The sequence below is a fragment of the Pinus tabuliformis genome, chromosome 4_1 (genome assembly GCF_031772625.1).
Source record: "Pinus tabuliformis cultivar Carrire ecotype Pingquan chromosome 4_1, CPIR1, whole genome shotgun sequence".
Lineage (NCBI taxonomy): Eukaryota > Viridiplantae > Streptophyta > Pinopsida > Pinales > Pinaceae > Pinus > Pinus tabuliformis.
In genome coordinates this window covers 92,527,169-92,553,135 of record NC_142303.1, presented here as the reverse complement: position 1 = coordinate 92,553,135, position 25,967 = coordinate 92,527,169, and the positions used below count along the sequence as shown (strand labels likewise).

General features: G+C 35.2%; 2 protein-coding genes across 3 annotated transcripts; both read left to right on the top strand.

Moving 5' to 3' along the window:
• Window positions 1-14,714: 14,714 nt before the first annotated feature.
• LOC149174352 (pathogenesis-related thaumatin-like protein 3.1) lies at window positions 14,715-22,041 on the top strand. Of its 2 annotated transcripts, none has more exons than XM_089422581.1 (2): window positions 14,715-14,976; window positions 21,808-22,041. In XM_089422581.1, exons 1-2 carry the CDS (start codon window positions 14,784-14,786, stop codon window positions 21,930-21,932), a joined length of 318 nt encoding a protein of 105 aa, XP_089278707.1. In that variant the 5' UTR covers window positions 14,715-14,783; the 3' UTR covers window positions 21,933-22,041. The 2 variants fall into 2 exon arrangements, with proteins under 2 accessions (XP_089278707.1, XP_089278708.1); XM_089422582.1 differs by lacking the exon at window positions 21,808-22,041 and adding an exon at window positions 15,723-16,350.
• A 57-nt stretch (window positions 22,042-22,098) lies between these two features.
• LOC149174351 (putative LRR receptor-like serine/threonine-protein kinase At5g48740) lies at window positions 22,099-23,793 on the top strand. The gene is made up of 6 exons (XM_089420818.1): window positions 22,099-22,242; window positions 22,334-22,460; window positions 22,575-22,643; window positions 22,777-22,966; window positions 23,081-23,213; window positions 23,307-23,793. The coding sequence occupies exons 1-6, from the start codon at window positions 22,099-22,101 to the stop codon at window positions 23,661-23,663; spliced, it is 1,020 nt and encodes a 339-aa protein (XP_089276944.1). The 3' UTR covers window positions 23,664-23,793.
• Window positions 23,794-25,967: the final 2,174 nt, after the last annotated feature.

Genomic DNA, 25,967 nt, shown 5'->3' with positions numbered 1-25,967 from the left:
TAATTACTCATTTGATGAAGGTAGAGTGAACTGAGAGAGTTCTCTTTGTTTGAGTGCAGTCTCCAGGTGCAGTACTCACCTATGAGCTGCAACTCCTTCTTTTTCAATTCAAGTCTGATTTTTATCTTGGTATCAGAGCACAAAGTAGGGACAGCCTTAATTTTTTTTTTTAGGATGCATCATTGATTACAGCACTATAGTGGTGATAGGAGTGTACAGAAGCATTTGTAGAATTAGGTGGACTGCAGTAACACCTGAAGTACAGGTCTCAGATGACTGATCATCTCTGAGTGGAAAAAAGAGTTGGCACGATTTCGTCGCGAACAGTCGTGCCATTTGGCACGGTCTTAAGAGTGATAGTCGCGCTGGCGTGCCAGAAATTGTTATTGGCGTAGAAAATCAAGCCTTACTCGCGCAAATTTCAAAACACACGTCAATTTTGTTTTTGGCGCGAGTCTTTCATCGTCAAGGAGCGCCTGCCTCTTTCTCTTTGGAAAATCTGCAATTTTTTGCAGATCGGCCTTGCCCGGTGGTGGCACTTTGAAATTTCAGATCTGCTCAGTGGCAGCAAATCAGATTTGCCCGGTGGTGGCACATCGGAGTACCTGATCTGCTCAGTGGCAGCAGATCAGGTTTGGCCGATGGTGGCACATTGGAGTTCCTGATCTGCTCGGTGGCAGCAGATCGGATTTCCCCGGTGGTGGCACATTGGAGTTCCTGATCTGCTCGGTGGCAGCAGATCGGATTTTCCCGGTGGTGGCACATTGGAGTTCCTGATCTACTCGGTGGCAGCAGATCGGATTTTCCCGGTGGTGGCACATTGAAGTTCTTGATTTGCTCGGTGGCAGCAGATCGGATTTTCCCGGTGGTGGCGCATTAGAGTTCCTAATCTGTTTGGTGGCAGCAGATCGGACTCACCCGGTGGTGGCTCATTGAAGACTTATTCATCAGAGGATCAGAGTGGCGCAGTGGAAGCGTGGTGTGGTATCTCATGTGACCTAGAGCATTTGTGTGGATAATGTGACCCGGGAACTAGTTAGCAGGCCAGATCTCAGAGAGACCCGAGTGCGCTTATGGGTTTGAAATTGAGTTAGGATTGTAGACAGACGAGACAGCAGCGGAAGAAGCAGAATGGCATATGGGCGTCACCATGTATGGTCATTGCTGCTATTATTATCATCTACATGTTGGCTGGGATGCTCGTCCACTCTTTCACAGCACGGAGGAGAAGGCTCCTATGATCACCGAGCGCTACCTATTATAGAGCCAGACTCTGGGCATACAAAACTAATTCTTGCAAAGGGTGGGCTAGATGCAATTTCAAAGTTAGAAAATCCTATTGCGGCAGTTGCGGTCATTGGTCCATACCGTTCTGGAAAATCATTTCTTCTCAATCAGCTTCTATCTCTTTCTTGTGAAGAAGGTTTTGGTGTTGGGCATATGAGTGACACGAAAACAAAAGGTATTTGGGTTTGGGGTAAACCACTAGAAATGGATATTGGAGGAGTGAGGACATCTATTTTATTTCTTGATACAAAAGGTTTTGAAAGCGTTGGAAAATCAAATGTCTATGATGACCGGATATTTGCTCTAGCGACAATCATGAGTTCTGTTCTCATCTACAATCTGCCTGAAACGGTCTGTGAAGCAGATATATCTCGACTATCCTTTGTTGTTGAGCTTGCACAAGAGTTTTATGGCAAAGTGAAGGGACGTGATATTGCTTTCCAACCTGCAAAGCCTTTATGGCTTATCCAGCGTGATTTCCTTGAAGGAAAGACTGTGCAGCAAATCGTGAATGAAGCATTGTTTGGATTCAAACCAGCAGTGAGTCACTTAAGAATATTTTGGTCAAAAGCTTGTGCTCATATACCTAAGGCAGATAGGAAGAAGTTAGATCCCAAAGCCCTGAAATGTATATTTGTTGGATATGGCACTGAGTTCAAGGCATATAAGTTATTTAATCCTGTGACTCACAAGGTTTCTGCAAGCAGAGATGTCATATTTCATGAATAGGTCGAAGAAGCAAAGGATGACACTAACAGTGATTGGCACATTCCATTGCTAATGGAAGAAAACAGTGAGGAAGATGACGAGTGGGAGTAGAAACAAGAAGAAGAAGTAACAGGTAACGTAATCAAGGATGCAAGCCCAGAAAAGGCTGAAATAGACAGATTTGAGGTAAGTCCCCTACCAAGGAGATCAAGTAGGAAGACTCAATTACCTTCTAAATTGAAAGACTATGCATTAATGTCAAAGTTTTTAAACATTGTAGAACCTACAAATTATGAGGAATTAAGTAAATCTGATGCATGGAGGGCTGCAATGTATGAGGAAATAGAATCAATAACAGAAACCATACTTGGGATTTGGTTGAATTTCCTGAAGGTAAAACCCCCATAGGATGCAAATGGCTGAATAAACCAAAAATAAATGCAGATGGGAGTATAGAGAAACTTAAAGCTAGACTGGTAGCAAAGGGCTACTCACAGCAAGAGGGAATAGATTTCGATGACACCTTTGCTCCTGTAGCCAAATTAAACACCATTAGAATGCTAATTTCCTTAGCAACAAAACACAAATGGCAGCTACACCAGCTAGATGTTAAGTCTGCATTTCTGAATGGTGACTTGAAGGAAGAAATTTATTTAGTACAGCTTGAAGGTTTTGTGAAAAAGGCACTTTATGGTTTAAAACAAGCACCCAGGTCGTGGTATGAGAAAATTGACTCATTTTTTGTACAGCATGGCTTTCATAGGAGCTTGAATCAAGGATAATTTTAGGGGCGAATGTTCGCCCTTTGGCGAAATTAAGGGGTTTTAAATTTTTAGTGGGCGAATATTTTGTATCATAGTACATTTTTACAAATCACCTCATATAGCCCACCTTATTTTAAGGGAGAGGGTAAAAAAGGTAAATTTAGCCCTTGAAATTAGGACTTACAACCTTCCATTCGCCCATTTTCAAGAATAGGTTTTATTTAATTGAATCCATTCGCCCATTTTCAAGAATAGGTTTTATTTAAGTGAATCCTATGGGCCAAATACCATATTTATAAAAGAGGTATGGTAAATTAATAAAAATATAAATAAATGAGAGGTATGGTAAATAAATAAAACATTTTTTATATTTACTCCATAAGTCACCTTATATACATGTAAGGGTGTAAACAAATAAAAATATAAGTAAAGTGGAGGTATGGTAAATAAATAAAACGTCTTTTTATACTTACTCAAAAGGTATGGTAAATAAATAAAAATATAAATAAACTAGACGTATCGTAAATAAATAAAACCTCTTTTTATATTTAGTCCATAACCCTCGTTCTATTTATGAAGGCTCAAGAAAGAGATTTTACTTAAGTGAATCCTATGGGCCAAATACCATATTTGTAAAAGAGGTATGGTAAATTAATAAAAAAATATAAATAAACGAGAGGTATGGTAAACAAATAAAACATTTTTTTATATTTACTCCATAAGTCACCTTATATTTACGAACACTCAAAAAATGGGTTATATTTAGGTGAAACCTATGGCCAAAATACTATGGGACAAATACCATGGACTAGATTGTTATTAATACCATGCAAAAAACCATTATTAACCCTAATATTAGAATTAATAAAAATAAAAATGGCACATGGTATTGACCCATGGTATTCACCAAAATGGCACATGGTATTGACCCATGGTATTCACCTGGAATGTAGCCTATTTAAATGGGAGAATTAAACCAACATGTAGCCTATGCTAAGATTCACTAGGACTTTACAAAGTTTTATTATTTAGTGAAAGACTCGCCAAGATCTTACAAGATTTTATAATTGAGTAAAATATTCGCCATGCCTGGTGAGAGATTCGCCAAAAAATTATATATACATATTATATTATTGATAAAATCGCCTTCCATTTTTCCTGTATACCATGGAGATTCGCCCATTTATTATATTTATAAATTTAGGGGGGGTTCTTAAAATTTTCCCTGGCTTGAATGATCCAAATCTGTATACCAATTTTAATAAACAGAGGCAAATTATTTTGATTTATTTGTATGTAGATGATATGATCATAACAGGGAATGCTAACAATCTAATCAAAGAAATCAAACAGTAGATGTCACAAGTGTTTGAGATGAAAGATCTCGGAAACCTTCATTATTGCTTGGGATTGGAGGTATGGGAAGACACTGGACAAACTTTCCTTACTCAAGGGAAGTATGCCAGAAGCTTCCTGGAAAGGTTCAGAATGGAGCAATGCAGATCAACAGCAACACCATTACAGCAGAAAGAATCAACTATTATCAAAACTGACAACCAGAGTACCATCAAACTTGCATACAATCCAGTCTTTCATAAAAATACCAAGCATATCGCTACTCAATTTCATTTTGTTCGAGAGAAACTACAGTCAAAAGAGATATGTGTTGAATATTGTAAAACTTGTGATAACATGGCTGATATTTTTACTAAGCCTCTTGGGCGTGTAAAGTTTGAATTGTTTAGAGGGATGCTAGGAGTTCAGGATAATCCTTTCTCCACTAAGGGGGGGAGTTGAAAATAATTAATATTATTTTGTATTAATGGAGAAATGGTTACATAGTTGTAACGTATCTCCTTAGTTTAGGATTTGTTCCTAGAGTTTAGGAGTTTAGTTGCAACTTCCTTATCTCTAGTAATGTATTTAATGATGTAATTACTCATTTGATGAAGGTAGAGTGAACGGAGAGAGTTCTCTTTGTTTGAGTGCAGTCTCCAGGTGTAGTACTCACCTGTGAGTTGCAACGCCTTCTTTTTCAATTCAAGTCTGATTTTTATCTCTCCATCTCTCCTCCTCTCTCTCAAGTCCTCTCTCTGGTTCTTCCTCTTTCTCCCTTTCTCTCCTATGTCCCTCTCCCCCCCATCTCTCTCTCTCTCTCTCTCTCTCTCTCTCTGCCCTCTAACCTTGTCACTATTTCTCCCCCCTCTCTTCCTCTCTATCTTCCCTCCAACCTTGTCACTATCTCCCCCCCTTCCATCCGTGTGTCTCCCCCTCTATCTCTTACCCTTCTCTCACTCTCTCACACCTCCCTTTCTTTCTCTCTTCATTCCTCCTCTCCTTTGTCACTCCCTCCATCTCTCCATCTTTATCACTCTATGTCTTTGTTCTTCCCTCTATATATCTATAGTTAGTATATATCATAATATATTAATATATATTATAATATAACAAACTAAATATTATATGAAATTTAATATTACATTAATTCAAAGTTATTAAATTTAATAATATTAATACTATAATATATTAATATTAATACTATAATATATTAATATTAATACTATAATATCAATATTAGATTTAATGAATTTTTTACCATGATAACAAAATTTATAATAAAACTATATCAAATTAATATTTTCAAATATTACAACTTTAATGTGTAAATATTTATGTCTTTAAATATTTTAATATATCCTTAGGATATGTCTTTTCCTTTTAAAAATTCATTTTACAAATTTTTAGTTAAAAGAAATATTAAAAGATTTTGAAGCAAGATTTCAGATTTTTTCTATTGAATTAACCTTTCCCCTTATGCTTAAAACTTTACTTAATTTATTATTTTATTGTGGTGATTTTTTTTGTTAAAAGTAAAAATTCAAGTATATGATAGAGGAACTATTAAAAGCATAAGCTGATTTAATATCCATTCAAATACATAGTTATATTTTAATAATTAATCTTAGTCCATTAATAAAATTACAAAGTTATATATAATTTAAAATTGCTAAAATTATTTTTATTATTTTTTGAGGATGTCTCATATTTACACATCCAAGTCATACTAAATTGTAAAAACACTTCAAACATACCTCTCATCCAAACCATATAAACAAAAAAACAATATATCATTCCTCCCAAAAATATGATAGCCAGCCGATATAATAAAAAAAAAAGATATATATATATATATATATATAATTTCACCTATATATACCTAAACCAAAAAAAAATTGAATACGGGTAAACTAATCGAAATGAAGCAAATCCCAGATGTCCAGGTAAACAATAACATAATAAATCGAGAAACTTGTCCCTCATGGATATCAACGCAAGGACTTTTTATTTTTATTTTTTTAAAGACCATCGCAATTCGCAAGGACTTGTATCTTCTAAACAGCCGGTCATGGGAAACGTGCAAGACACGCCTCTAATGGTGAATGGATCTTACGATTAGTCATGGTCACTACCATTTAGAGGCATTTGACGATGGAGAGGGACGGCATGCCTCTATTTCTCAATGCTTTGGTACCGTGCAAAATATCTAAATGGCTCTTACTATTAATGAACGTCACTTAATGGCAAATCATATGTATTTAAGTTTATATATATATATGAACTTAAGTCTATTTATTTTAATTGTTTTTTCTATTTTCTTTAAATTATTTTGAGATAAATTTTAGCAGTTGTCTATAACACGACTTTTTGAAAGCCTTTCCGGCAGGTTTTTCCGGTCGAAATCCGGCAGGAATTTATTGGAATCGCAAGTTTGATAGCTAGTTTCTGCACAATGAAAGCGTCACAAGGGTTTTTCAGGGTGCTGAATCCAAATATGCAGTTAAAAAACCATTTTAATTGCAACAAATCAAGATTTAACCTCAATTTCTTCCGCCGGATTCCGTCACCGGAATCTCCAAAAAGTCGCATTATAGACAACTCCTAAATTTTATATTTACATTTTTTAGTTACCATTGTGACCAGTCAACAGAGAAATTATAATGATGATAATGAGGATAGTTGACTTGTATTTAAATCATTAAAAAAATTTAACTGGTTTATTTATAAATAATTTTTTCAAGTTAATATCAAAATTACTAAATGTCTTCTATTATAATTAGTTGGCCATATATTTACTATAAAGAAAATAATTTGTTGAAAACCAAAATAAGAGCTAACAAGACTAAAGAGGTATCATTTGTTAGGGTATGACTCGGGCTAGGTCTTGAGCGATTGTGTTAAGTGGAGATTTGAGGCCATACTAGAGGTGATCTTCTATATCTGCTAGGGAGCGTCAAGGTTGACCAAGTGACAGCGTTGGACATTTTGGATTTCATTGATGTATGGAATGGTTTAATTGCAATCCTCATACTTTTCTTTGAGCACCCTACCCAAGAGCACCTTCATTTTCTAATGGAGGGTGATGGAATTAAAGTATTGGTTGTTGTTGACACCTAATCATCAGGATTGGGTGAATATAATGTAAATAGATAAATAAGTAATATGAACAGTCATCGGGAGATGAAATGAACAGTCTCTCCCTCATGTATATAATGAAGACCTACCTGAAGGAATAATATATACGAATCAATTTTGGTTGAGGAGTTACTGCCTGGTCCGACATTGGTATTAGAGCCAACTCTATTTTTAGTATTCCTGCCCTTGTAACTCCCTTTTTTGCCTGGTCTATTTTCTGCCCATATTGCAGAACTGACCTCCCTAACCTGGTAGCAGCGTTCCATTGCAGAGGGCAGTTTTCGAAAAGTGTTCTCTGTGTTTTTCTGAAAGTTGTATACACGTTGGTCCTGTAATCTGTCATTGGTGTGTTTCATGTTGATCTTGGTGTCTCCATTTACATTTGGAATGTGAAACAGTTCCCAAATTGTGACGTCGCTGCTGGTAGGACCTTGAACGACCTTGAATGCCTCTCAAGTGATTCCCATGATGACGAGGAACTGGTGATCCTATGGTTCTCTATCCATTGCTTTGCTATACTTTGAAAATTGATAGCAGAAACACATTGTTGTTTTTCTACCAAATGTGGCGCACCTGCTCCTGTTGAATTACTAGTATTGCCCACCGGCCTGTACATGTATATATAGATGAGATAATTTAATGGCGTGAGAAGGTAATGGTCAAGCTGAGAATGTGAATGGAAATGGCATCTTCACGATGCTTCATGTGACCTGTTGTGGTGTGCTTGACTATGGACACCATTCAAAGTCTTCAATTTTGAGGGCAGCACTCTCTTTAAGAGAAAGAGATAAGGAGATTTTCACTATTGACTTTTTTTAGTCTCGGTGGTCGGTTCTCTACATACAGCCATGTTGCATCTGACTTCACAATAGAGTGGAGCAGTGGAAGAGTTTGCATTTGCTCCCTTCAAGGTATATGAACGCTGCTCATATATACGTTGTTCACATAGATGATCTTTTGAAGACTCGCTCAAAAGTCCAGAAGCTGAGTTTGAAGACTTATATAATAACTTATATATTATTTCTCTTGAATTGCAACCATATTGTAATACAAAAAAAAAATTGTGATAGTCTATATGCATAGAATATAGTTTTGATCTTTGTATATTAAATGAAGAAGGAAGAATAAGGTTGTAGTATTTTGAAGCACATTTTCCCAGCAGAAGTATTTTTACAGTACACAGATTTTTTTGCCAGCAAAAGTTTTTTTTACAGTATGCATTCAATCATATCTATTGTGGGAATAGTTCTCACTCGCAAGGAGAACTATCCTGAGTGGTCCCGAATGATAAAACACACCCTCATTTTCAATGAGTTATGGAAAGGAGTGTGTGTTGGATACGGAGACAATGAACCAGAACAACCTACCTCAGACAAAGAGCTCGTCATTTGGGAAAACAAGAACAACAAAGCTTATGCATTAATCGCAGCATCTGTAAATGAAGAGGTGAGTCGCCATATTTCATCATTTTCAATTGCCTTTGAAGCCTTACAAAAACTGAAAGAACTCTATGACTCACATTCTGCACTTGAAGTTGTTCAACTAATGATTAAACTCTTCACTCTTGAACTGCAAAATAATGATCCTCTCACTCTTGCATCTGAAGTAAAGTCTATAATGCATGATATCAAATCCACTAAGGTTGAATTGGATATTCCTCTTATCACTTTTCTCAAGGCACTTTATCCTACTTACTCTAATTATCTTGAGTCATTGCAAGCAAATGGAAATCTCAAAGATATCACCTTTGACTCTCTTGTGAGAAAGTTTGCTGAAAGAGAGAAATCTTTTGGAAAGAAGACAACCCCTGAATCTTCTGAAGAGGCTGTGTGCCTTTCTCATAAAGAAAAGCATCCTGCTCAAGATTCTTCAAGAGGAAGAGGTGGTTGAAGAGGAAGAGGAAGATATTTCAGAGGTAGGGGGGCAGACACTCTCAAGGAGAAAAGGCAGATTTGCACTGCATACGCTGCAAAAGAAATGGATCACATGATGCCTCTACATGCAAGCTACCATGGGAAAAAATTAAGCAGCAAAGAAACCAACAGAAAGGTAAAACTGATGATACAGACAAAGGTAAAGCACCTGAATCTGCTCACTATGTTGTGGCACAATGTAACATTGGAGTAAATGAAGATTTATTTAATGCTTCACTTGCTTCTTGGAAAAATGATTAGTTGCTTGATTCAGGAGCAACTTGCCACATGACTAATAGAAAATATTTTTTTGAAGAATTTACTGACAATGTTGATGGAGCAGTACACTTTGTAGACCAATCAAAAATCAAGCCATCAGGGCTTGGCACAATCAGGCTTAAACTGCCTGGTCTTCTAGACTTTCTTCTGCATCATGTTCTATATCTCCCATAGCTCAAGAGAAACTTGTTGTCCTTGGTCCACATCCTCCAGTAAGGTCACTCCATTCATATGTTTGATGGCAAGCTTGAGGTAAGAAAAGTATCTGACCACTCATTTGTCATGAGGGGAATAGAAGAAGAAAGGCTTCTCAAGCTGCAAGGAACCTCTACTCGTGCACAACATTTCTCATACAATTCTCATCATGAAGAAGGTACACTTCCATCAAGTTTATTATGGCATGCTAGATTTGGACATTTGAACTATGACAGCCTCCGCTCAAAGAAAAATGGTGTTGCTGGTTTGCCCACAATTCCTAGGACATTTAAGCAATGTGATGCTTGTATTCTAGGAAAACATAGCAAACAATCTTTTCATGATTCACATTCAAGAGCACATAGAAAACTTGAACTCATTCATTCAGATTTATGTGGTCCAATGCCTATTCCTTCTGCAAATGGAAATAAATATATGATGACATTTATTGATGACTACACCAGAATGTGTTGGGTTTATTTATTGAAGAACAAATCTGATGCTTTTCAAACATTCAAGAATTTTCATAAATAGATTGAAAATGATGCACAATCTCATATTGGGTCTATTCACACTGATAATGGAAAAGAATACACATAAAATGAATTTGAAAACTATCTTCGCCAACATGGGATCAAACATCAAACAACTGTACCTTATAATCCCCAACAGAATGGTGTAGCTGAAAGAATGAATAGGACAATCTTAAATATGGTACGATCCATGCTCTTCTTCAAAAATGTAAAGATAATGTTTTGGGCTAATGTTGTTCTATGTGCTGCATATATAAAGAATAGATGTCCATCTAATGCTATTAAAAACAAGACTCCATATGAAATGTGGTATGGACATGTTCCTTCAGTAAAGCATCTCAGGGTCTTTGGTTCCACCTGTTATGCCTTGATACCAAAGGTACATAGAAACACACTTGGTGCTAGAAGTTGTAAGTGTATCTTCTCGGGGTATTCAAACACCTCCAAAGTATACCGTCTCTATGATGAAGTAAATAAAAAGTTTGTTGTATCTAGAGATGTAATTTTTCTTGAATCATCCAAAACTGAGAATGTTGTTGAGCGGCAACTTGATCGCTTGGATAGATTTGCAAAAGCAAAATCATTTCAAGAATTTGATAATCAGATTCCACATCTTGAAGGGGGGATTCCTATACTAGATCAACATGTGGAATCTTCTTCTGAAGAACACTCTCCCCTGCATGAAACTCCAACAACGGATGATGCTTTAAGTGATGTGATTGACAGAATTGGGAGACTCAATCTTGATTCAGTCCCAACTCAATCAACGGAGCAGCCTCGACCATCTGAAAAAGGTCCCCCAAAGTGGCTGACAAAGACACTTGAAAGTGTTCATCCTGATGAGGTTGGAAAGATAGGAACTAGAAATTCAAACCGGCAAAATGGAGGTGATGTGGATGACTCTAATTCACCTGTTGATATGGATGTTTCTTATGATTGTGGATTGAACTTGTCTATAGATTTTGAACCAACTTCCTTCAATGAAGATGCTTCTCATGATGAATGGAAAGAAGCGATGCAAAAGGAGTATGATGCCCTCATAAAGAACGACACTTGGAAGCTGGTTGATCCTCCATTAGGAACCAAACCAATTGGCTGCAAGTGGATCTACAAGAACAAGTATAAAGCTGATGGCTCACTTGACAAGCACAAAGCTAGGCTTGTGGCAAAAGGTTTTGCACAGAAGGAAGGGGTCGATTATGAGGAGACTTTTTCCCCCACAGCAAAATGGGCTACCATCCAGACACTCTTTGCCCTAGCAACTCAGAACGGTTGGAAAGTCCATCAAATGGATGTAAAAACTGCTTTCTTAAATGGAGATCTAAAAGAGAATGTTTTTATGTCTCAGCCTGAAGGATTTGCTGTGAAAGGACATGAACATAAAGTATGCAAACTTGTGAAGTCCTTGTATGGCCTCAAACAAGCACCGCGAGCCTGGTATGAAAAACTAACTGAGCATCTTCTGAAACTCAATTTCAAACATTATGATCTTGATGATGCAACTTTATTTGTCAAGAAAGTTGGCAAAATAGTTGTATATCTTGTGGTATATGTAGATGCCTTGTGAGGGATGTTGGTCTGCTGCAAAAAGATTTCTAAGGTACTTGAAGGGAACTCAAGACTTTGGAATCAAGTATACATAGGTGGACGACTTTAGCTTGATTGGATACTCTGATTCAGACTTCGATGGAGACAAAGAAACCGGGGTATCTACTTCAAGATATGCTATGAGTCTTGGATTGGGAGCTATCTCTTGGAGATCACGCAAACAATCAGTTCCAGCAAATTCCACAACAGAAGCAGAATATGTGGCAGCAGCCGAAGCAACAAAAGAAATTGTGTGGCTCAGGAAAATTCTTGAAGATTTGCAGGTAAAACAAGTACAATCAACTCCACTCATGATTGACAATACCTCTGCAATAAAGTTGGCCAAGAACCCAAAGTTCCATGATCGAATGAAGCACATCAATACTAAATATCATCTGATTCGACATCATGTTGAGGCCAAAACAGTCCATCTCCGTCATTGTTCCATTAATGAGCAAATTGCAGACATCTTCACCAAAGCGCTTGGAAGAGAAAAGCTTGAACGATTCATAATGATGCTTGGGCTCACCAACATCCCTTCAGATTAAGGGGGGGAATGTTGACACCTAATCATCAGGATTGTGTGAATATAATGTAAATAGATAAATAAGTAATATGAACAGTCATCGGGAGATGAAGTGAACAGTCTCTCCCTCATGTATATAATGAAGACCTACCTGAAGGAATAATATATACGAATCAATTTTGGTTGAGGAGTTACTGCGTGGTCTGACAGTTGTGCCGTCCCCTAATGTGGCTAGGATGTGGAACACAACTGGAAACTTCAATTTGAATATCAGAATAAGAGTAGACATGGCTATCATTAGTGGTTAAAGCTTCCAATTGTTGAATTTCCACATGGATTTTGGGTGTAGTAGAAGAGTAAAAGATGGCGGTGGCCACCTAGGCTTGAATCTGAGCCTGATGTATTCCCAAACAACCATGACCTCCATACCCTCAGTGAGAGCACATGCATTGGCAAGGTATAGTGATTGGAAGAAAACAAGACACAAGGATCAATAACTCCTAGAGGAGGCGCAAACCAATGAACAAAGCCAAATTATACTAAGAAAAAATCATAAGGTGTTGTAAGCCATGTGTCTAGGATGACCAGGACATGGCGTGAGGCCAAAGTTACAAAGGGAGTGGGTTTGGGGGATAGCTCCAAGCGGGGATAGAAAGCTAATTTTATTGATATAATTTATGCTCTATTATAATATGGTCATTGATTAATTCCACCTTGCATTTTATCCTTTATTATGGGAAGGTTATTGTTTGACTTATCCAATATTTTTTGTTTTATTGTGGGCTCATTATTAATCAGTTTTGATTAATAACCAATGCCTAGACTAAAGGTATTAAATCTTGTAGAGCATAAGTTGATGTAAACAATAAGAGAAGCGACTGAATAAAAGTCACTTTTAATAGAAAGAGATATTAGACAATAAAATTGGAGACCAAAAGGTTGATTTTATTAAAATTGAACCAAGTGCAGCGAAAACCTTGAGAAGGAAAGCTTTTGTGGAAGCTCTTGACCAATGTTATCACATACCGCAACATAAACATTATCATATAAAATAATCCAAGAACAAGTGAGAATGGCAACGAATTGAAATGCTTTGTGCAAGTGTAGATGTGGGAAACTTGCTTTCTACAAATAAATAGTCGTTGGCACTCGCAAAAGATAGCCAAATATTCAAGCAACAATAAATGAATCAAAAAAATACAAGATACTTAAGATTTTTAGGAATTACAATGGATTCACCTAGTTTTTCAGGACTTGGTGAATCAAGGATTCCATCACCTTTAGGATTATCCTCTAACTTATGAGAAATTGAAATCAACAGGAAAAATAATTACCATAAGCTTATAACATACCTTTCTTTTCACAACTCCCTCTTTTGCTTTCATAGATCTCACGTGTTTTCAAAGAGACCCCAAATAGTTTTGCAAGTTTTCAAGTTCAAAATTACATTAAGTTTGTTTCTAATCAACTTGATTAAATAGCAAAAAGAAAGACATTCTAAAGGTTTTCTACAAAATTGGTTTAAATTAATACTTTGAATCTAGTAGTTGAGGTCCTCTCTTTTCTTTATTCGATTAGGGTCTATAACCTTTGTCCCAATTCAAATGGATAAGAAATATGACCCACATAATTAGGGCCACACTAATAAACACAAACCATGTCATAAGAAAAACATGACCATAAATTTCATATAGTAAGCTCTGTGCCCTTCCATTGGGTTACTTTTGATTTTGAATATTTGTTAATAAAATATATAAGATTTCTAAAAATATATAAGATTTCATTTTAGAAATATTTTTTTTTGTTTGTTTGAAATATATATTAAATCAATTTTAAATCTAGATTTATCAACATTGGAAACTGATAAAAATTTTCATTAAAAAAAATTTACACTACAAGACATTTACATTAAATTTCTCTTATTAAATCCAACCTTAAAATAAGATAAACCAAGAATAATAATATACCTTGCGGTGTGATTATTGATGAACCCAATTGTCGTTGGTGCAGGAGAAACCACACATTTTATCGTCAAGTGTAATGTATGTATTGATCAACCCCACATGGCACCGCCTCTAATGCGAGACCGTGGGATGGTTACTGATTGCATTTAGTAAACGCGCTTTTAATTGTGAAAACCGTGGGATGGTTACTGATTGCATTTGGTAAACGCGCTTTTAATTGTGAAAACCGTGGGATGGTTACTGATTGCATTTAGTAAACGCGCTTTTAATTGTGAAAACCGTGGGATGGTTACTGATTGCATTTAGTAAACGCGCTTTTAATTGTGAATCCTTGTTATGATCAGAAAACGTGGAAAACACGCCTCTAGTTGTGAATGACTCTTACGATTAGTCAAACTAGAACTATTCAAAATTGGTTGTTGTTCTGGAGGCGTTATATGGCTTTTGCCGGGGAGATGTTTGAGTCACAGCGTTTGCAATGGCGAGAGCAAAGGGAGTTTCGCTGGCATTCATGGCGGTGTTGTCCCGCAGAATTAAGGGTGAGTAACGCCTGCATGAGCGCCTGCACTGGGGATAACGAAGGGAGCAATTGCCGTCCCAGTAACTATTCTCGTTTCTTCAAGACACAATGCCCCCAGGCCAACACCGATTCAGATGACGACAACGCCGCCTCCTTCAAATGCTCCGCAGGCAGTAATTACACGGTCGTCTTCTGCGGCGCTGCGGCTTCTGTTGCAGAATCCTCTGGTATGGAATCTCACTAAGTAGAAGCAATTTCTTATGGGTTCATATAGCTGTTCTTTATTTCCTGAGCTTTAAGATTTACACTATTTGCCGCAGGCGATTTTGTCAAAACACAAGAACTATGCACCACAACAACACAAAATCAGAGAGCACAGACTCAAACACTTAGACACAAACACTTAAACACATAACTTGGAACTTGGAACTTGCCTTCATTTGCTGATTGAACAGATATTTGTATAGGACAGAGATCTTTCTAGAGTTCCATGGGGCGGTGGCTTCTTTAGGAAGCTTGCCCATTTTGTCAATGAATTCTAGAAACTCCATTTAAAACATCTGCTGAATTCTAGATTAATCCAACAGTTGTAATAATGGTGGGTAGTTGGAGTTAATTCCTTCCAACACTCCCCCTTAATTCCAACCATATAACAAATATATAAGACACTGTTAAACATACTCTTAATTGATATTACTGCTGGTTTAAGTCTCAGCCAGGCGTACAATATAATCTTGATTTTCTACAACACATAACTTACTTCTACAAAACTCAAATTTTGATTTTCCAAGAGGCTTAGTGAATATGTCAGCTACATTCTCATTTGTATTACAGTGCATTAGAGAAATTTCTTTTGGTTGGACCTTTTCTCTTACAAAATGACATTGTGTGTCTATATGCTTTGACCTTGCATGATATACATGATTGTTCCCTAATTTGATGGTGCTTTGATTATCACATCTGATCATTGTAGGTTCTTGTTGACCACCAACATCTTCAAGCATTCATCTGAGCCATATAGCTTCACAGGTGCTACTACATAATGCTTTATATTCTGCTTCAGTTGATGATAAAGAAACTGTTGACTGTTTCTTGCTGCTCCATGATATAGCTCCTGATCCTATGTTGAAGATGTATCCAGTGGTGGATTTCTTGTCATCTGGATTTCCAACCCAATCAAAATCAGAATGACTTGTCAATTCAACATTACAAGCATTAGTATATTCAATACCAAAATTGATAGTTCCCTTTAAGTATCGAAGGACCCTTTTTGCAGCTATCCAATGGCTTTCATGAGGTTTAGCCATGAATTGACTAAGTATGCTTACTGCATAAGCAATGTCTGGTCTAGTGGTAGTGAGATAATTCAGACTTCCCACTAATTGTCGATACATTGTTCCATTCACCTCTTTTGTTCCATCATCACTTCTTAATTTGATATTTTGTTCCAATGGAGTATTCACTGCTTTACATTCATTCATATGGAATCTCTTTAGTACTTCATTTGTATATTTGCTTTGTGTGATTAAGGTTCTTCCATTATTTCTCCATACTTCAAGACCTAGACAATAATGCATCTCACCAAGATCCTTCATCTCAAATTCCTGTGATAACTTCATTTTTATATCTATAATTAATTTATCAGCACTCCCTATTATTATTAGATCATCAACATATATAAAAAGTAATACTATATCCCCATTTCTATCTGTCTTGACATTCAAATTAGGATCATTTTTACTGCTTTTAAATCCTTGCTGGAAGAAGAATTTGTCAATTTTCTTATACCAATATCTGGGAGCCTGTTTTAGTCCATATAAGGCCTTTTTTAACTTGCATACAAGATGTTCTTGACCTTTCTTTACAAATCCTTTTGGTTGAACAAGATAAATTTCTTCCTTTAAGTCACCATTTAGAAAAGATGACTTTACATCTAATTGATGTAGCTTCCAATCATATTTAGTTGCCAATGCTATCATTATTCTAATTGTATTCATTTTTGCAACCGGAGCAAAAGTATCCTCATAATCTATTCCTTTTTTTTGAATAACCTTTTGCAACCAATCTTACCTTATACTTGTCTATGCTACCATCTGCATTAAATTTTGTCTTGTACAACCATTTTGATCCTATGGAGACTTTATTTTTAGGTAATTCTGTTAATTCCCAAGTTTCATTTTTTATTATAGAATCATATTCTTCTTTCATAGCTTCCATCCATTCTTTATGATTTTTGGCTTGTTCATAATTTAAGGGCTCAAAAACAGTGATTACTTGAGACATTAAGGCATAATCTTTATATCTGATGGGGGTTTGAATCCGTCGTGTTGTCCTTTTTAGAGGTTCATTACTTTGTGGAGTACCTTCTCCTTTTCTTCTCTGTGGAGTGCCTTTATCACTTCTTTGTGGACTTTGATCCCTTGATGTGTCTTTTGGAATGTCTATGTGTTTTAGTTCTTGGGTTGATTCCTCAACTTCTTCTTCCTTGAAGTTTTCATAAGAAGACTGCCATGTATTATGTTCATCTTCATTTATTTGTTTATCTACATGCTCATGAAATATAACATCTCTACTTGCAAAGACCTTGTGAGTGCTTGGATCATACATTTTATATGCTTTTTGATCAGTGCAATATCCAATAAAAATACATTTGATGGCTTTGGCATCTAACTTTCTCCTATCATCTTTAGGAATATGAGCAAAGGCCTTGCATCCAAATATCCTTAAATGATTAACTTTAGGTTTAAAGCCATAAAATGCTTCAAATGGTGTTTTGTGCTCAAGATACTTAGTAGGGCTTCTATTTTTAAGATATACAGCTGTATTAATGGCTTCAGCCCAAAAACTATTAGAAAGTCCTTTACTTTTTATCATACTTCGAGCACATTCAACTAATGTTCTATTCTTTCTTTCAGCTACTCCATTTTGTTGAGGTGTATGTGGCACTGTAAATTGTTGCATAATTCCATTTTGTTTGCAATATTTGATAAAAGCTCCTGAAGTGTATTCACCACCTTTATCTGATCGAAGAATTTTAATGCTCTTTCCTGTTTGCTTTTCAACCATATTCTTGAATTCTTTAAAGTATTCAAACACGTCACTTTTGTTTCTTATAAAGTATACCCAGGTGTATCTAGTGCTATCATCAATAAATATAAGGAAGTAATATGCTCCACCAAGTGACTTAATTTGCATTGGACCACATACATCAGTATGCACCAGTTCAAGTATTTCACGTTTTCTTCTATTTTCATGCACATGAAATTTTTCCCTATGTTGTTTTCCTAGTGCACAACCTTCACCTTCAAAGTGTTCACCCTTAATAATTGGAAGACCTTCTACCATCAATTTCCTTTATAGTAACATTAGGTCATTATGATTTAAGTACCCATACCTTTGATGCCAAAGTTCTATGGTTGACATGCCTGTTGATGCCAAAGCTTGATGCCCATTCTTCATTACATCCAACTTGTATAAGCCTCCAACTCTCATTCCTTTTGCAACAACCTTGTAGTTGTCCTGTACATCCTTTACCAAACAATGTGATTTCACAAATTCAACTTTTAAATATTGATCTATGATAGTAGATACTAATATTAAGTTTTTCTTTAATCCAGGAACATACACTACATTTTGAATTTGTTTTTCTTGTCCATTAGGCATTATAACACTTATATTACCATATCCTTTAATTTCATGTGATCTATTATCTCCTAAATAGATGTGTCCTCCCTTATTTATCTCATGATAAGTATCAAACCAATCTCTTTTTCATGACATATGGATCGATGCACCCGAATCTATAAACCAAGCATTATCATCATCAATTTCCGCTGATAAAGCACCATTGGACACAAACAATTTAATATTTCTAATATCTTGATTAATTGCTTCATCAACATAATTTCCTGAATGCCTTCTTTGTTTAAATTGATCAGACCTCCTTTTCATGCAATTCTTAGCAAAATGACCAGGTTTTCCACAGTAATAACACACATCATCTCTACTGGATTTGGCATTTGTCCTTGGTAAAGGGGTTCCTTGAAATGACTTTACCTGTGGCTTTTTGCCTTTATTTTTCTCCCACTGTTTACCTTTGAAGGGCTTCTTCCCTTTGGCCATCAATGCTAAATCTGAATTAGGAGAATTCTGTTTAATGCTTCTTCTCCACTCTTCTTCCTGCATAAGTATACCTGCCAACTCATCAAAAGTAGGAGCCTTCTCTCTAGCTGAAAGACCAGTTATAAACATTTGATATTCATCAAACATTTCACTTAATGTCACAGTAACCAAGCCTGTACTAAATACTGATTCACCAATGTCACCTAGTTTATCCTTTAGATCTTTAATTCTAGAAATGAAATCACTAACACATTCATTTTCTTCCATCTTAATTGAAAGAAGCTTACTCTTTAAATATAATATTCGATTTGTAGTCTTCGTCTCATACAAATTTTTGAAAGTGTCACATGTCTCCTTGGATGTTTTGCACTTTCTAATGTGTGAAATAATGTTGTCCTTAACTGTCATCCGCAGAAGCACCTTTGCTTTGTTTTCTCGTCGCTCCCAATCTTGAATTGCAGCATCTGTGGCTTGAGGGGACATTGGCTTAACTTCAGCTCCAGACACAATCGCCCATGTATTGTTGCTTTCCATCAAAGTCTGCAACTTAAACTTCCAATTTGCATAATTTTCACCATCTAACTTGTTAGAGTCGGTTATATAAGATTCAGCCAATATATTAGCCATTGTTACTTATTTTCTCCTTACCAATCACTAAAAATTACTAATTTTTATAAATCCTCAAAATTTTTCATCCAATATATGGCTGCCTTTCCTTCTTCCTCTTTTTTTTCACAACACCATATACCTTATTAGACTTCGTTCACAAAAACGTTATTCCAAAAGTTACATTACATAGAAAACAAGTTTCATTAAGAGCGGGCTATTCCACGTGGTAAACAAACAAAAGAGCTTGGATAATTAATAAATGTGGAATTATAGCACGAAATCTCTTTATTTACCTATACAACAACCGGGCAAGACCGAAAGCTCTGCAATAAAAATTCTTTACAACAATTTTCTCCTCGTTGACAGGGCTAATACACATATGCACTTCACCAATCATCTATTCAGGCTCCTTCAAAAAGTGATAGTCCTCCAAATGTAGCGGGCTCTATTTGTGGTTGTCAGTTCATGCCTCTCAATGATGAACACAGTGTTCTCCACACATCAAAACGAACAATGCACGCCAAACACAAGTCTCCTCTCAGCTCTCCCTCGGTTTTAGCCGACTGCAGTTTCTCATGGATACATCATATGCGCCTCTTGAATCACTTAATAAGAAGGGCTCTTCAATCAGTGCCAACAACAGGCAACACTTACTCATAACTCAAGAAAAAAAAAAAGGGCCTACAATGCCAATAGTAGCCACAACTCAACGTGCCTCAGGTCTGCTTCAGGTTCACCATACTCCACAACTCGGAAATCAGTGACCATCTCACTACTAGCACATCGTTCTCCCTCCAATAGACTGCAACAACTCAACACAGAACTTAGTCACCACGCTCACGGCTCAGTCGCCCATGCTCACGGCTCACCAACACCGAGCTCACGGCTCTTTACCAGCACTCAACCTCACACCTGCTCTGATACCAAATCAGAGAGCACAGACTCAAACACTTAAACACAGAATTTGGAACTTGGAACTTGCCTGCATTTGCTGATTGAACATATATTTATACAGGACAGAGATCTTTCTGGAGTTCGATGGGGTGGTGGCTTCTTCAGGAAGCTTGCCCATTTTGTCAATGAATTCTAGAAACTCCATTTAAAACATCTGCGGAATTCTCTATTAATCCAACGACTGTAATAATGGTGGGTAGTTGGAATTAATTCCTTCCAACACACAAGACACTCAATTTTCTCCACTAACTAAAAAACAGAGTCTCTAACTTAGAAAACCCTATGTGGGTAAGTGAATACAAATTTACCCAACATCTCTTCTGGATGAGAAATCCGTGCACACGGCTCTCACAATTGCAAAAACCCTAGTACTTTGATAATAATAAATATAAAATTTACAAAAACATACAGAAATCTGCTTGTGAAAGCCACACTATAAGATGATTGCCTCGCCCCTTTTTTTTTTCCAATCAGAAAATACTCTTTCTCCTAATAGTAGAGAGAGTGATTACAACAGAAAACATGTATCAGTATTTCGACTGAAAACAGAGTAACAGAGAAACTTCACTGCTTTGAAAGCCCTGCAGTTATCCATTATCACAGTAAAGAGATTCTTCCTTTAAACCAAGAGACAAAAAGTAACACAGTTGAAAATAGACATCAATACAAAAACTAACAAGTGGATCTGAAAACCCCCAGCGATCAAGAGAAAAGTGGAAAGATGATGATACAGGGGAGCCTGCAAACAGGTGTGGAAAGAAACATCAGCGAACAAATCCATCCTGAGGCTACAAAATTCAAACAGAGAGCTTCGACTTGGAAAGTTGAGATCTTAAATCTGAATTTTTCCTTCCTCCTGTAGGATGTCGTTTTCAAAAAACTGGAAGGAGATCCAGTCAGTCGCCGAAGAGCAGCCTGCCTTAGATAATCGGTCTGCTTCACCATTTTGTGCTCGGTAGATGTGTGAAATAGATAGGTACGTGTTTACGCTAGGTTGTGGAATTCAGGGATCTGGGCTCTAATTCTAGATTTCCAGGCTCCAGAAAAGGGGAGAAGAAGAACCTCTCTTGTTTGACCACTCAATTAGAGACTTGGAATCTCCAAAAACAGTCAGCTCCCGTAGCCAAATGACACAATGTAGGATCCCAGAAGGCCTCGCCCTTTTACAATCATTTATTTATGTTGTTTCAGTCTGCAATTTTTTTAATGATGTTTCCAAAAGAAATTATATTTTTGTTTGGGAAATTCAATAAATTATGTAAGATATTCAAATTTCGGATCTTGAATTTCAATTTGTTTTCCACCTGTTTTTACATTATAACATCACTTGTAACTCTTCTTTAAATTTTTTTGACCCGAAACTTGTCTGTTAGCAAAAACGAACAGGCTTTTAATCGGAATAACCATAAGCGGAGCTTTAATAGCTTTAGCAATGATGGTGGTTATAGCTGTTTATTGGAAGAAATTCAAGACTAAACAACATCTCAATGAAGGTTAGGAAGCAACTTGAAGTTCAGATATATTTTAACATGAGTCATACTGTGAATTTACCCTATGAAAACACCTAATCTTTGATATACTGTAAATTTACAAGGATTGCAGACTACTTGACAATTATGCACCCAAATCCAACAAAATCTCGTGCCTTCAAGTTAAGAGAGATAATGGAATCCACACAAAACTTTAATCAAAAGATTGGGCAAGGCGGTTTTGGATCAGTATTCTTTGGTAAATTGGAAGGAAGAGATATAGCAGTGAAAGTGCTCTCCGTGTTCTCTACAGAAGGACTTCACCAATTCCAGAATGAGGTAATTCTAGGGTTTTTAAATCATAATATTTTTAATTATATTGACATTATTATGTGTATAATAAACTTGAGTGGTTTCACTTGATAAACAGGTTGATCTTCTTTCTAAAATCCATCATAAGAATTTGGTTTCTCTACTCGGATTCTGTAATGAATCGAAAGAGGTTATGCTTATATACGAGTATATGTCTGAAGGGTCCTTAAGGGACCACCTTTATGGTAAATATGTTACTAAATAATATTGTTATTCTTTGATTGAGTTGGTGTATATACTAATATTAATTCCAAAAATAAGTTTAAAAAATGTATATTTGATCTTAAATTGTTTTCCAGGTAGTCGTGCAGAGATTTCCCCTCTAAATTGGAAAACAAGGCTCAAAATAGCTTTAGATGCAGCGCAAGGTAAGTCTTTAAATAAATTAGTGCACAGTACATCTATGTGATACAAAGTTGGTTCATTTGATATTTGTCCCTTTCAATAAATAATGTTTCAAGTATAATATTCATGTGATCCACCTGCGCTTGATGTTGGAAGGATTGGAATACCTGCACATGGGTTGCACTCCAAAGATAATTCACAGGGATGTTAAGACTGCCAATATCCTTTTAGATGGCAATATGAATGGAAAGCTGGCTGATTTTGGTCTCTCAAGGATCTCAGTGGATGGAGAGGCTTCTTATGCTAACACTGCAGTAAAGGGAACAATAGGATACCTCGATCCAGAGTATATATTCATATGCCTTCCTCTCTGTGTGCAATATTCTTGATAGTATCGTACAAGTTCTGTTAATTATTGAAAACAGGGGCAATTTCATTTTCTGTTGGGGATTTTCTGCAGTTATTTCCGGACTCAAATGTTGACTGCGAAGAGTGATGTATATAGCTTTGGAGTGGTGTTGTTGGAAATCATATGCGGCAGATCCCCCATAGATGCAAATCTAGGTGAAGAGGAGCTTAACCTCATTGAATGGGTAAGGAATCCGATTATAATTAATCGTTTAAATGATGAACATATTTTACGATTTTCAGGTGAAAATTAGATATTATGTTGACGTCATGTATAGGTGAAACCGTATGTGACGATGGATGAAAACGGTAGCGACATAGAGGAAATTATAGACAAGAGGTTGAACGGAGACTACGACATGGGATCAATAGTTAAGGTTGCCAGACTTGCGCTCAGATGTGTGGAGGGTACACCATCTTGTAGGCCAAGCGTGTCTGAAGTAGTGGCAGAGATAAAAGATGGCATCACATGTGAAAATGAGAATAATAATACTCCCTCTCCTCTCATTTTGGAGGGTGTTGGTATTGAACAGAGAAATTTGCAACCTGCTGATGTCCAACCAGGGATGGAATCCATACCCAGAAAGATGGAGTGGGCTGATAACAGCTCTAACCTACCTCAAGTAGGTAGATGAATTGAAACTTCCAACATATCCATCAATGGACCCGTAAAGCAGTTCGCCCATCTCTATGAATAAGGTCCGTCAAGCCAATGTTGTTTTTCCTGTTTTATATGACTCAAGTCAGTCAACCAAATATGCATTCGGAGGCTATTCATATACATTTTCATGATATATATTATCAAACAATTTAATTCTATATTCGTTGATTTTTCTCAGTGGTTTTCAAAGGTGTACATATTTTTATTTTTATTTCTTTGAACTAGGAATTGTGATTGCTCTTAGATATTAAATTTAAACAAATTGATTATATATATAATTTAAATTTATAATCTAATATTTTTAATTATTAAATCTATACAAACTATATTATCAAAATTATATAGATTATTTGATAGTAAATTTCTTTTAGAAATGATAATTACATTTTTATTTTCTTTTTATTCAATTAATTAAATTGATGTACAAAAATGGATTCATTTATATCTAAATAGGGAAGAAACACAATCTTTTTATTAAAAATTAACACTTTACAAATTAATATAGTTTTCTAATTAAAAGATAACATTTAAAATTTTTAAATATTACAGAATATTTAAATCTTGGATCAAATTTTTTGAGTACATATTTTTTTAGAGTGTAAAATTTGAAAAAAGATTTGCAACTAAATATATTTGGTCTATCTTGTTACTTGATATATTAGTGGTTAAAATGAGTATATATATTTTCATGGTTTAAACTGTATTTTTTAATACAAAAATGAATTCAAGGCTTTGGAAATTTCTTTGGCCACTTGGATTGTGTAGATGACTAGGCTAAAATTTGCAATTCCAACAAATCTTTGCTAGATTTCATACAAAATTGCTAAAAAAAAGTATACCTAAAAAAGACCAAAATGTAGAAGAATAAGACTATTTAAAAATTCTAAACATCATATTTTATTTTATTTTAATCAAAATGTGATAAAGATTTTTAAAAACATGAGTAGTTGTTTAATTTGTAGAATTCAACTATGCCCTAGGTTTTTCATGGTTTTGAATCCATTTATACATTCAAATGCATTGAAAATGTATTTTAAATAACAAAAAATCATATTCTTGCTTGAAATTGTATGGTTGGATTACTGTGAAAAAAGACTATTTCATCTATAAGTTACACAATCTCTCTCTATATAATTTTTCATTTTTTGAATAGTAATTTTGAATACTATATAAAGTAAATAGCTTCAAAAATCGGGTAAAAAGAATTATTCTTGCTTGAAATTGTATCGTGGGATTACCATGAAAAAAACTATTTCCTCTATAAGTTACACAATCTCTTTCTATATATATAATTTTTCATTGTTTGAACAGTAATTTTGAATACTATATAGAGTACATAACTTCATAAATCGGGTGAAAATGATTATTCTTGCTTGCAATTCTATAGTGGGATTATCATGAAAAAACCTATTTCCTCTATAAGTTACACAATCTCTCTCTCTCTATAATTTTTGATTGTTTGAATAGTAATTTTGAATATTATATAGAGTACATAACTTCAAAAATCTCCGCGGATTCTCGTGAAAAAGATTATTCCTTCTATAAATTAGAAAACACACACATATATAGATATAATTATAATTTTAAATTTTAAATACTATATAGAATAAAAAATATTTATTAGATTTAATGGAAAATTGACAAATTAATATACAAACAAATAAAATACATTTATATTTCTAGCATTAAAGTAGGCATAATTCAAATTAGCTTATACACATATACTTTTTATGTTATATGTTTATTTATATAATATTTGAGTGCCATTTATGTATATATAATTCTTAGTTAATTTATGCATTTTTTAGTGCTTTAACTTAAATGACACTTAATTCAAATCACTAAAATAGATAAATAAAAATATAATATATATATATATATATATATATATATATATATATATATAATCTATGATATTATATTAAATTTGAAATATAACTCTTAATGCAAATTCTACAATCTATCATTTTAGGGTTTCTCAACTAGATAAATTATTTATTTAGATAAGGACATAATAATGTATATACAATTACATAAGAAAGCAAGGATATATCTATATATATATATATATTAATTATTATATACAAAAACATTAAGAACATATATTATAATTATATAGAAACACACACATATATATAATCACTCATAAAACTACATATCTTTATTTAATTAAAAAACATTTGTTTAATAAGCTCAGTCCACCAAAAGGAACCATGTTGGCTAAAGAGATTCACACATCAAAAAATCATAATTAAATAAATTATATATCAAAATGTAA

Excerpts from the sequence above, each read along its gene's own strand:
- LOC149174351 (XM_089420818.1), top strand. The coding sequence starts at position 22,099 with ATGGAATCCACACAAAACTTTAATCAAAAGATTGGGCAAGGCGGTTTT. Across the intron at positions 22,644-22,776 it reads AGCTTTAGATGCAGCGCAAG|GATTGGAATACCTGCACATG; the intron begins GTAAGTCTTTAA and ends TGATGTTGGAAG. Across the intron at positions 22,967-23,080 it reads ATAGGATACCTCGATCCAGA|TTATTTCCGGACTCAAATGT; the intron begins GTATATATTCAT and ends GATTTTCTGCAG.
- LOC149174352 (XM_089422581.1), top strand. The coding sequence starts at position 14,784 with ATGAGCGCCTGCACTGGGGATAACGAAGGGAGCAATTGCCGTCCCAGT. Across the intron at positions 14,977-21,807 it reads TTCTGTTGCAGAATCCTCTG|CAAAAACGAACAGGCTTTTA; the intron begins GTATGGAATCTC and ends CTTGTCTGTTAG.